Here is a 13193-nt window from a genome sequence, read left to right on the forward strand (position 1 = left end):
GGTATATCTCAGCATGGTGTGCAGAATGTCCTTAAAAAAATGAGGATGTTTGACAAGCAGAGGACTAAAGAAGACTACATATAAAAACTAGACGACTGAGACATGCATCTGGCTCTTCAGTTGATCCCTCTAATGTTCATTGAAGCCTTATCAGAAGTGATCTTAGTAAAAAGGTGGCTGGCATGAAGCCCTTTTTGAAGGAAAACTGGGAGAAAAGACTGAAGTATTCAAATCAAATGGCCTGCATTTGTATAGCGCTTTTCTAGTCCCTAAGGACCCCAAAGCGCTTTACACTACATTCAGTCATTCACCCATTCACACACACATTCACACACTGGTGATGGCAGCTACATTGTAGCCACAGCTGCCCTGGGGCGCACTGACAGAGGCGCCACAGTAATTTCTGGGTTTCTTGTGTAATTTCTTGTGAAATTACACAAGAACTGGACTTAAAATCAGTGGTAACAAGTCTACAGTTAAAAATTCTTATTCAAATCTTCTACAATGGAACCCCAGAAAGTTCATTCTGTTCATCTGGATGTGGCGTTTTCAGCGAGCGACATGTTTTATCACTTGGATGTTTCACAAAGCGTTTCTCACTGAAAATGACACATCCTTTCTTGGGACTTGGATGATTATGCATTTCTGGTAAATCAGTAGTAGTGACATAAAATGTGTCATCCAGAAGTTCTGCTGGTGGGGAAAACAAGACAAAATCATCAAAAAGAAATGTTTTTATTGTTCTTTCTTCACAGAAAAAAAAAAAGTTTATACAGAAAAGTTACTCACATTCCTGAGAATACAGATTGATCACAGTAGATGTCTGATGGGCACTGGGGGGGACTAACATTGTTTGCAGTCAGGTTTCATGGGTTAGGTTGGGGGGAGTCCTCAGTGAAATTATCATCTCAAAACCAGCAAACGGAAAAGACAAAAAATTTCATCTTCCTGAGACACACAAACACATCCATTCAGTTACAAGACCGATGTGTCTAAAGCACAATTTCAACCTTGGGGAGGGTTAATCTTTTTTTCTCCTTTTTTTTAAGCTGTGCATTTTTCTGTACATCAATGTAGCTCAGAGAAATAAAAGTCAGTAGTACAGCATTTCAACTGCCTCCCTTGAGACAGTCATGCAAGAACCGCTCCCTGTTAGAAGACTGAACATTTGCACTAGTACATATTCACAGACATTTGTGCTTTTATGATAACTAAACTTGACATGAAGACAACTCCTGGCAAAATAGGTCGTTTATGTCATTGGCAACCACACAGTCAGATCGGTATAAATTAACTGTTTAAGTTTGGAAGCGTTCCCCTTCATTCAGGCTGAGCAAGGAGAAACAGCTCCATCTAGCTCATGGGTGGGCTAACTGCATCAAAGCAACAACTGCTTTCTGCTACTCAGGAAGGAAAAACAGATGGAAGCAAATTTTAAGCTGGGGGTAAAAGAAAACTGCTCTATCAACAGATTAAGCATGTTAAACACATTAGAGATGAGCATTTTTAGCATTTTCATTAATTACTAAAATAATGCATTTACAACACGGGCAGTGTAACTTTTGTGTGCCTTAGTTGGCAGTTGTAGTTTCTCCCCATATTTCTAAATTGTTAAATTCATCTCTACTACCACCACAACTATACTGTGTCATGGAGCAAGATAACAGTACGTGCAGTATGCTTCTGTTTTTGTACCCTCTTGAGAAATGGTATGGAAATACTTTAAAAGAGAATACGGGAAAAACTGGAGTAAACTGGAGAAATTTGGAAGCACAGATTCTATTAAAAGTAAAGTAAAAAACGCAATTTTGTAACAAGTAATTTCCTCTTGGAGAGATGTTTACACGTCGCCCTGCACTGACTTCATTGCAATACTTAAAAAAAAAAAAAAAGAAGAACAAATTAAAGATATTTCTACGAGTAGATTTTTAATCACAGTTAAAATAAAGTTCAGTTCTGAAATAGAGAAATGAAAATATACGCTTGTTAACAACTTTATCATTTAATTTACAGCAGTGGAGCTTATTATATTCGAGGATGAGAAATTATGTAAGGAGTAAAAACTTTTCCTAGCTTCACATTTATTCCACACTTATTCAAAAGATGTCTCACAAGTTCCAGTCATCAGTAGTACATACAAAGTGTTTGGATATCCCAAAGAATTGGTGAAAAGCACATTTTATAATTCCATATAATTACATAACCCTGTTACTTCGTATATCTTGCAAACTTCATGTTAATCAAAACTCTTCCTATATCCCACCGTCAGCTTGAACAAGCCCAAAGTTTTTCTATGAATCACAATTGCTGGTGCCACTACTTTTTTCTAATGTGGACAGAACTAAAGAATAGAAAACAAACAACTAAAAAACAAAACAACCCTTCAACTTCCCAAATAAATTCCCTTTTCACAAAATGATTTTTAAAATATATCAACAGTGAGCACTAAGTTGGCAAGTTAAGGAGGCTTAAAACCTAATTTTTAAATCACAGCCTAATTTTTGGAGAAAGATATTTATCACGGTCATCCTTATGTGTGTATTTTTGAAAAGCGATTTTTCAACTAGTATACATAAATCTTTTCAATACAATGTAGTCTTTGTAAGTATAGCAGAGTATATAAAATAATAATAAAAGCGTTACAAACAAATATTATAAGGATTTTTAGAAGATGACCCAGGCTAACTGTAAAGACAAGATGTAAAATATTGTACAGGACAGCCTTCCATCTAGGTATGCGTGTCTGAATGGATCATATTGCTTCTTCAAATCAGAACCTAGTTATTAAAAAGTTATACAATGTCTCACACACTCACACACAGCAAGAAAGATGAGTCGAATCAAAGCAGCACAACTGTAGACAGATGAAATGTGTTCCCTGTGACTTTTTCCTCAGTGGCCAAACACGTATTACGAAAAGAAATTGTGCTTTAATGTGGCGTGACAGGACTGACGCAGGAACCTCAACCACACTCCGCAGAACAGAAAGGAAACTAAATCGTTGCTGAGAATTAATGATTACATGTCGAGGTGTTCAATCTGCCGAGCCCTCACAAGTAGACTAATGGAAGACAAATGTAGTTTGATGCATATTAAGAATCTACTCAAATAAGAGCGCAGATTGTCTCAGGTTTGTGTGCTTTTAGCCGGAAATTCTTATGCCTGATCTGTGAAATCAGCCTCTCATTTATGGACATGTAGAAGCGACTCTACTGTGCACGTCCAGAGGAATTGTTAGAACTTTGCACCTCTCACAAATTTAGCACAGGCAACTCATCTTGCAACATGCTGTCTCCTCCGGAACTGCCTCGGCTTCCTCTTCCTTTTATAGAGAAGAAACTGCCTCACCACAATAGTAGCTCATGAGAGTGTGGTACACCCTAACATGTCAGATATAATACCAATGTGCGCTAACAATTAAATGATAACACAAAACAGTGGTAGTCGAGCCTCAAGCCAAATGTCACGTATTTGATTTTCTTCCAAACAGAGCAAGCGTATTTACTTTAAACATTGTTTTATCGAGCCTAAACACTGCACCTTTAAAAAAATAAAGTTTAAGAGAGCCTCAAACATACGTCACCTGACTATCTTCACCTTTAGCTTACCTATTGAACATAATTTAGATAACACACTTGTTTGTTTGTTTTTTCAAAAACAGGACAGAAGCACAAGCCTTGGCACTATTCTACGAGGATTTCCTCAGTCTTTATGGGTTCTAGTGGGGTAACAGAGTTGGACAAATCTGAGCCTTCATCTTTGGAAAATTCTTCACGTGGGAGCAGCGCACCTGCACCTGAGTTTCCCTGCAGCCCCACTAATCCCCCTTGGGTGAAACACAGATGTCTGATCACCTCATTCGGGCTAGAGAACGTAGTTGCACAAATGTTACACTTGTAAGGCTTCGATGAGCCCATAAACATCGCCTCCATCTGGTTGCTGTCGTCACCTGCAGCGCACAGCTCCATACTCTGCCGGTCCACCATGGTGTATGTGTCGGCCCCCTGGTTTAAGCACACGTGCCGGGCTGCCTGGTTGGCACGGCAAAAGCTCTTGCCACAAGTGCTGCATTTGAAAGGCTTTCCTGTGTGGATGTACATGTGTTCGCGCCAGTGGCTCTTCTGAATAAACTTGCGGCCACAAGTGGAGCACTCGTACTTCCGTCGCTTCACTTCCCGGTCCACGTCTGTGTTCTCCAGGTTGTCGATGTCTGCGATATCTGAAGGAGGAGGCGTATCGGCCTGAGAATTTAACCCTCCCACTCCCCAGCTGGAAGTGGACACCTCTGCTCGAGGAGAGTCTGAATTGGTACCTGAAACAGGGGTTTGCTCACTGTCGCTAATGATCTCGACCGCTGTCGGTGCAACCGAGCCACTTGACCCAGCCTTGTTTCCCTTTAGAACTCCCTCAGCTGGTAAGCCGTGCTCTTTAGTTATGACAAGTGAGAGTGAATTGCTGGGCTCAGTCGAGGTCTGCTGAAGAGCCTGTGTGTGCTGCAGGAGGTGCTCTCGCAGGAGACTTCTCTGGGTAAATCGACTCCTGCAGAGATGGCAGGAGTAATGCTTCCTAAAGGAGGAACTCCGCTTCATTATGCTGGGCTTTACATGGAGGATGGCACCTGCTGACGAACCGTCCGGACTTAGGATATCCATTACCCCGTCCTCAACCATAGGCTTTGCACCACTAGTTGAAGCCTCCATATCTGGGGGTGAGGAAGCTTGCTTTGGTGGTAAGGAATTTGTGTATGAACTAGTAGGCGGCGTGGCTGGATACTTTCCTTCTGAGCTCCCCTGCTCGGTATCAAAGGGTGAAGAGAGATTCTGCCGACTGGGCAGTCTGGCCGACAGCGCAACCTGCTGGTCAGAGATCTGGATGCCATAGAGAGAGGTTGAGAGGTTGATGCTTTGCTCGGGGTGGGAATACACAGACTGGCTTGCCTCCTGCAGGAGTGGATAGGCGTGCAGGAATCTGACCCCCTGCTCCAGTCGTGCAGGGTCTATGAGCTGTGGGGCAAGTTTGCCTGTGTACATCAGGTTGAGGAGGTAGCTGAAGATATCTGGCTGTATGTCCGTAGCCTTAAGACGCACACAGTCACTAAAATACATACAGAATATGGTCAGTTAACATCAAATGATACCTGAGATTTAAAAAAAAAAAAAAAAAAGCAACAGCAAAATGCTGCAACAAGTTTCAGTTTTCAGCAGGAAAGACTCCTGATGTCTGAATAATTAAAAACCTGTAACAAGTTGTTTATCACTTTTTTGTTGTTGTTGTTTTTTCATTTTACATCTGCATTATTCTGTTTGAATGCAAATTGTCATCACTGAGGGACTTCTGAGCTATTTCTCTGATACAACTATTAGTACTCTCCCGCTATACCTGTCTTGGTGAATGAAGAGCATTCTAAAGTAGTTGGAGAAGGCAGCGAGGACAGCTTTGTGGGCTTTGAAGAAGACATCTCCTATAGCCACGGTGCAATCGCACAGGAAGCCAAACTCTCTTTGAGCGTTAAGCTGCTGCAGCAGGATAAGACCATGGTTGGCCAACTCCATTCTTCAACCTGCACAAAGACGCACAAAAACACACACAGACACAAGCGACAGTAAGTTTCCTGTCTGGAAGCAGACCAGAGTGTATTGTGACCACAAAGAGTTAGGCTGATGGTGGAGATCTAACGACCCTGTAAAGGCTAACTTGACGCAACCATAAAGAATCATTTAGTGACACTGGAGATCATTTCTCAAGCAATAATTCACAGAAACGCATGCTTATCAAAGGTATGATTTAGCAAATCCAAACATCTTAATCTGATTGGCTAACTGTATTGAACTCCTGTGGATATTGAGTGTTGTACATTGGTAGACGTGGGAAAAACAAGTCGGCTTCTTATTTAAATTTCATCCAGAACATCAGACGCATGGAAAAAATATTCTTGTTCTGAATGAACTTCAGAGACCAGACACTTTTAATCAATTTTATCCAGACTGACTGGCTGCCTTTGAAGTTTTCAAACTAGCTTTGTACTCAAGAGTCCCTAACTGACTTCTAATGGCAGTCTCAAAAACGCTACCCTGAGCTGATGAGAAAACAACAAAACCTAATCATGAAAATTGCAAAATGTCTAACAAAGGCTGTGTTTCTATGGTGATGGATATATATATCCAGGTATATTTTAACAAAAATACACCTTTAAATTGCATTTAAATTCCTATAACAGGAAACTCATCTACTAGATGTGTGAGAGAGGAACATATACAAAAACCTTTTTTTAATTAATACATAATTCTGAAAAAGGTTTCCACTCAGAATATTTAATGGAGAAATTAAAAATTATATCACCATACTACAAACAAACATTGACACAAAAAAATTTAGTCAAAGGGCCTCAAATGACATCCTGGTAGGTAGAAATTGCATGCTTTTTAAATTAATGTTATGTTTTCCACGATGTTTGAGCCTTTAAAAGTTGGAGGAGACAACCACATATAATATTCAGGTCTGAATAACACATTTGAGCTCTTTTAAAAACTGTGTCCTACGGTGAAAGTGCACTAACTGTTATATACTATATCTGCAGCTCTTGTCTGTGTACAATTAACTTTTTGAAGCACTCAGTTCTGGGTAAGTCCTGGGAATTCAAACTCAAGGAGCATTTCTGAGCTCTGCGGCTTCACCTAACCAATGAGATGAGCTTTTGCTGACCCTAGGTCACCGGAGGACTGAGAGGGCTTTGGGCGATCACATGACCAGGGTTATGGGTGTCGACACACATTCCTAAGACAAACTGGTTCTAGCCCTGTTCAGTAGATAACCATGTGGATCTCCTTGCTACAACAGTTCTCCACATCACGCAAGCAGACAATAAGGGACACCTCACCACTTAACTTCTCATACAGATCAGAATGTGTAGCACCACAAAAAAAGCATTCAAAAGCCCTCCGCACATCTGCTTCAGAGGTCAGAGTGCAAAGAAGCTGGCATTGCAGCACACCAGGAACATGCTAGAGTTTCTGCAATAAAAACTGGCACAGAAGGCTCAGAAGACTAAATCATAATATAGACCACCTTTGATTCTGTCACACGTAATATTAATATACACTAGGTAGATACACCTTGCTAGAATTACAATTCAGCACTAAATCCAACCTCCACCAATGCTAAATTGCTCACTTTTCTTCATTCACAACAGACAGCTTACAGTCAATTACAGGTGAAATGAATGATCACTCAATCAATCAATAATAACTTTTCTTAAAAAGTATTTTGCCCTAATTTGGTCATCATACATTAGACATTAACAAGCTAAAATAACAGTACAGAACAATCTGTGGTTCCAGTTTATATTTCTTCTGCTCTTCTCTGTAAAGATGGGCCCCACTACCTTAAATATCTAACCTCACAATATTACACCATCTATGTCAGTGACGATCTGTGCTTTTTATTCAGAATACCTCACAATTCCAAACCGCCATCATCTCCAAACCATGTCTCTAAAATAAATGGAGAAAAAAATGAACATCCTAATTTTTATGATTTTACTGCTAGGTTATTTTTATCTAGGTGTGCTATAGCTGCGTGTCCTCTTTACAGCACTGCTATATACCTAACAATCAATGAATGGTCTTATTAATAGTTGCCCTGATCCTGGGTACCTACTCTATCACAACATCATAGTTGCTTTTTGAGTACAGTGACATGCATCATGTATGTTATATATCTAATTTTATGTTCACTAGTTTTCGGTTTACAAAGCAGCACAGGAAAACTAAAAGCAACACGACAGAGGCAAATGTTGTCCTTAATAGCTGCTAAACCCACAAGAGAACCAGAAATCATTAATGTATCAGAATCTTCAGTCATTAATTGACTGCTCTTTCTTAATAAATAACCTTTTCACATAGATAGATAGATAGATAGATAGATAGATAGATAGATAGATAGATACTGCAAAAGTATTTATTTCTATATGCTGCGGGTTTCTGCAACACCAGAAATCGCGGTGAGCCTCCGAATCCGCCTATTTTCTTAAAGCAGTCTAATTTGGGGCTTCACTTACGCGATTTTGTAAGATAACAGTACTATTTAACCGCAATCGAGCAACTCGAAAGCCAATAGAGTACGTCTTAATCAATACTAAGTTGTTCGTAACAATGTTGCACCGCCCCCGCTGTGATGTAGACACGTGGAACAGTTACTTCCGTAGTGAGATTCTCCAAAAAAAATACACCGTACAAGTGCCCATGAGGGAAGCATGCGAGGAAGGTAAACACGCTACAGAAATAAAGCATTTCATTACAGAGAACAGAAAATTATACGTCGAGTACATAAAGAAGCCCAGACGGAGCGTACAACACAAGCGCGCTTGGACTGAGTCCTGCCCCTGCCTCAGGTCTCTCTCGGTTGCTATTGCTAGCGCGAGAAAACGGACGTGCGCGCTTGCGCGCGGCCAACACACACATACGAGGAAGGAGAGCGAGCGACGCAAGGGGGATGGGGCTGGTCACGAACGCGTTTCTTTTAACTTCCCCGTGACAATTACAGTATTAGCCGAAGCACACACGAGTAGCGCACTAATTTTACAATACAAGTAAACGAACTGGCTGGTATGTCGCTAAAAATAACCGTACCTGCGCGCTCCTTAAATTGGCGGAGTTTGCCGTGTCGCCGTTGTTTGTTTGTTACCGGAGACTCGTCAGTCCTCTGGGCTCGCAGCAGCTTCAACTGTTCCTTGTAAACGCTGCATTCGTTGGCAGCGGAGAGGGTCGTCCGTCGGTGTTTTCCGGTTAGGGGTTTTACGTTACAATCACATGACTGTGGGTAAAAGCCAGCCAAAAACAGCCGTTGTAAAATCCGTTGAGCAGGGGGCGTTTGAGTTAACGTTAATTTCCCGCACTGTGTAACCGCCGCGAGATCAACCCCCGCTTGCCAGCTTTCTTTTTTTTTTGACAGTCGGCCGAAGAGGTTGAACACAAACAGCCAGCAGCTCCACGCAGTCTGCGAGTTAATAATTGTGCCGCTGCCGTTAACGACACGTAAACATAAAACCAAACTGTGGCAGTGAGTGTCTCTGTGTGTTGGCCATGACTTTTTGGCCACATTACAAACTGCGTTACTCACAGTCGTCTCATGTTTGCATATAAGGTTAAAGTAGATTTTCAACAAGTTAAAGGGCAGTATAGAGATACTTAAGCTAGGCTAACGCAACCGTGCATGTCGGGGGCTGTTGCAGACATCAAATAACGGTTCAAAAGACGAATTAAGATATCTAGGTTTAAATGGTCATTATGATTTTACTTTTGTTTTTAACAGTAATAATAATTAGGGGAGAAATACTAATTTGTTTATTTTTATTTACAACTTTAACACTTAAATAATTTTTATAGTATTTCTTAAATCAGATAAGAATATTAAATGTATTCACACTGATTATTAAAAGATTGCATTGTTCTTTGGAATAAGAAAAGTGGTCACTTTTATGAAGAAGACACCATACTTAATATACCTGTTTAGATTATAATCGAGTAATAATTATATTGCAGTTGAAAACCTAACTGTATGATGATGAATTATATATAACTCAAACATCCACAATCCTGCTGCTGAACTAAAGCATGGTGTATATATTGTTTTGCTGTGCATGTCTATATTATACATAATACTGTCAATATTCCATGCATATACTGTATATATAACTAGTGATCCATCTGTTATTTGTTCCACAATTTATTGCACTCTGCACCATTGCATTGCAAATATAAATCTAAACACACTGTACACGTTGTTATTGTTTGTGTTACGTTGCTGTTGTCTTTTTGTCTATTCTGTTAAGTACATTGAGAACAAAGAGAAAAAAGAACAGCACAAATCCTTGTTTGATTTCATATAAGATAAGAGATAAGAGAGATAAGATAGAACTTTATTAATCCCTCGGGTGGGTTCCTCTGGGAAATTCGATTTCCAAAAAAGCACAGCACCGACAGAAGTTACAGAGTTATACACACACACACACATATATATATATATATATATACACACACACACATATATATAAATACAGAGACAATATAAATAAAATATACGAAGGGGATAAATAGAATAAATAGGAATAAAAATAAAAATACAAGTGAATTGCACATTTCAAGTATTGAGTCTATTGCACCGTTGACTATTTACAAAAGTATTGCACAGTGAGGTGAAGAGGCACTACAGCTTAGTTGTTCCCTCCTTTGTCCTCCTGTTTCCCCTCCCTCTCCCCTCCAGAGAGGAGTTAAACAGTCTGATGGCGTGTGGGACAAAGGAGTTTTTAAGTCTGTTAGTTCTTGTATGTTCTTGTCTGTTAGATCATATACTTGATCGATAAAGCTGATTCTGATTGTGATCACTGTTGGTCTGTTTTGGTTCCAGTTTCTTAAACAAATCCCTTTATCTTTCAGCAAAACAGAATTTCAGAATTCAAGAATCACGTTAAGTAGATCTGTAACACAACTTAAAAGTCTACACTCTCTTTTTATGGTAACTACTTGGTTCCTATATGACTATATCATGTCACATGTTTGGGTAATGTTATATTTAGATATTTTATCAGTATTCTGGCTATTTATTGTCACTTCTTTTTTATTTGTGGAACTAAAGTAATTTCCTGCCACATCTGTAAAAGAGTACAAATAGTAGCAAAGAAACCAACGCTGTACTCTGTATTCTGTAGTGGTAACTTGCCTTGGCAGTGTTATATGTGTAAATTCCTAGTTGCAAACACAGTTAAGGTCTAATATTTCATTAACTTTGTATCACCCAATCACTTGGACACCAACTATAACATTTCTGTTTCTTTTATTTTCAAAAGTTTAATTCCTCAATAAAAAGATGTCCCCTACATCAGTGAAAGTTGCCCAGCAAAGCAAGCTAAAAAATATGTTGCAGAGTTACTTCTTGGAACAGGTTTGGTTGTGATGTCACCAGACATGCTCACCGGTGTGCACCTTAAACTCGTGTTATAGGCGAGACACTTTCCACCTACAACTATGTGATGTGAAAACTCTGAAAATGCATCAATTTGTATAGAGTTCAGGAGGGGGCTTTAAGTTACAGCTGTTACTTTGTGAGCTCAAAAAAAAGAAAAGAAAAAAAAAAACAAATGCATTGGGAAACTCAAAATGTTGGAAGTCTTATTCTGAAAAGTTTTGTGAAGGGGAAGTAGTTTCAGTTGAATTTTAACCAAAACCAGAGACACAGAAAGTATAGGCGGAGCTTTTCACGAGTGTACTTTGGAGTCATGTCAATATTTTGTCATCAGATGTTGTCATCAGCAAGTTGCTGGATGTTGTCCCAGTGTAAACACCTTTTTTTTTTTTCCAAGGCCTGCCATTACTGAGCTACATTTAAGGACACAGGGTTCACAAGGGAGGATGAACCTAAGCAAGTTGTGGCTCTTTGAAAATGCTTGCTTTGCAGGAGGCTGGGTGGAGTCTATTCAAAGGAGGGGATAAAATGGCTATTAGGTGGGACGTAAGGGCTTTTAAGTCTTTGTCCTGTTAAAAAAAAAGGAGAAACAATCTTGGCCATTACTTAAGCTACTCGGTTAATAAAAATGTAGATTTATGGATGGTTCAAAATATTTAACAAGCAAAACATGGATGAAGACCACGAGGACGTCAAGAACAAAAGCATATTTGATTACTGAAAGATGCACGGCAGGGATGTACTGAATGTAGTAGATAAACTGTAAACCACTGGATCACTGTTACTGTTTACAATGAGGATCAATACATTCAAGCTTTATTCTGTGTCATTAGGATAAATGTACTCCTTCCCACGTTTGTTTATATGGACTTAATCTGTCTTAAATTTTCTCAGAACAACTTATTCTTTGCAGTTATTACCGGTTAATTCATCTGCGCTGCAGTAACGTATCTTTTAACACGAGAATGGTGAGATTTGTGCCTGTCCCTGCAGTTTATAGGGGCTTGTCGCACAAACGAAATCCTGCTGTTAAGTAATGCATGGCGTGACTGCGTGTGGGGAGCTGAAACACCCAGCTGAACAAGGCCTTTAACGTTAACTGCCGCCCTGCCCCCGTCCTTGGCCTGTTTTGAAACCGGAGTGGTGAGTCACTGCTCTCTCGGTTTAGAAAAACAGATCCGGCCAGGCTGGGGCCCGGCGGGGGGATGGGAAGCCGGCGATAGATGAACAGCGGAGGTGGACGCAGCTGGACTCCCACTCCCAAGGACCCCGACATCCTGACAACCGCCCGGTCGTGTTCCCATAGTGACCGCGGGGATGATCTGAGAGAAGGGAAAGCACCGCCTGAATTAATTGATATGCGCATCTCTCCAGGCCAGTAATCGTGATAGCAGAGTCAGTTGGCCATGTTTCTCATAAAAGGGGAAGCCCGGATCCCCCCCACCCCACAAAAAAAAGAAAGAAAAACGGACCGACCGCGAATTTACGTCATTAGGCCTACTCTGTTGCCATGTTTTGTTTGTTTTATTTTGTTGTATTTTTTCCTGGAGCTGATCAAACACGACATATACAGTGCATGTTACCCTGTTATTTTTGGTATACCAGAGTCATGTGTATCACAAGCTAAAAAATAACGTATTAGATTTTGTATTCTTTAGCTGTTAGTTTGACTGCTCTTCTGTTACTTGCCAATTACATTTTCCATTTTCGTTAATCATTGATTGGTTGATTTTCGTAACCTTCTTGGCTATACATGAAGGAGTCGTTAAAAAGGGTGTCAGTAGGTCAACTTTTCTCTAAACTTTTCGGTCAATGCTTGTCTGCCGAAAAGTGATTTCCGATTTTTTCCATGTGATCATGTGTTAGTATCTTTATTTACATTAGTAAATACACCGTAGTGAATGTGATTTAGATAGATATTACATAGATAAAATAAAGTCTCTGCATTTGACACCGACTCTGTGTTACTGTGCACATTATAATCAATCAAGTTATTTTTGGTCATTAAAGTATGCTCATAGAACTGTACAATTTCCTCTGCCTTCTTGGCCAGATCTGTCTTGAAAAATAAATTTTTACATTTACGCCATCTCATATAAAAATATTAAGTTGAATTGTTTCATGTTCAGACTTAAACTTTAAAAAAAATAAACAAGTTTTATCTTGTAAGAGCAAGGATTACGTTTTGTTTTTTACCTGGTTAAATAAAGGAAATGTAGCAGTTGCCAAAAAAG

The 13193-nt window shown here is 39.8% G+C and overlaps 1 protein-coding gene across 1 annotated transcript; it reads right to left on the reverse strand.

Moving 5' to 3' along the window:
- Positions 1 to 719: 719 nt before the first annotated feature.
- On the reverse strand, positions 720 to 9183 carry zbtb2b (zinc finger and BTB domain containing 2b). The gene is made up of 3 exons (XM_085431935.1): positions 8628 to 9183; positions 5380 to 5560; positions 720 to 5094 (listed from the first exon to the last, which is right to left on the reverse strand). The coding sequence occupies exons 2-3, from the start codon at positions 5550 to 5552 to the stop codon at positions 3684 to 3686; spliced, it is 1584 nt and encodes a 527-aa protein (XP_085288061.1). The 5' UTR covers positions 5553 to 5560; positions 8628 to 9183; the 3' UTR covers positions 720 to 3683.
- Positions 9184 to 13193: the final 4010 nt, after the last annotated feature.

The sequence above is a fragment of the Copadichromis virginalis genome, linkage group LG15 (genome assembly GCF_057382275.1).
Source record: "Copadichromis virginalis isolate Kocher_CV1m ecotype Utaka linkage group LG15, C_Virginalis_male_GT1.1, whole genome shotgun sequence".
Lineage (NCBI taxonomy): Eukaryota > Metazoa > Chordata > Actinopteri > Cichliformes > Cichlidae > Copadichromis > Copadichromis virginalis.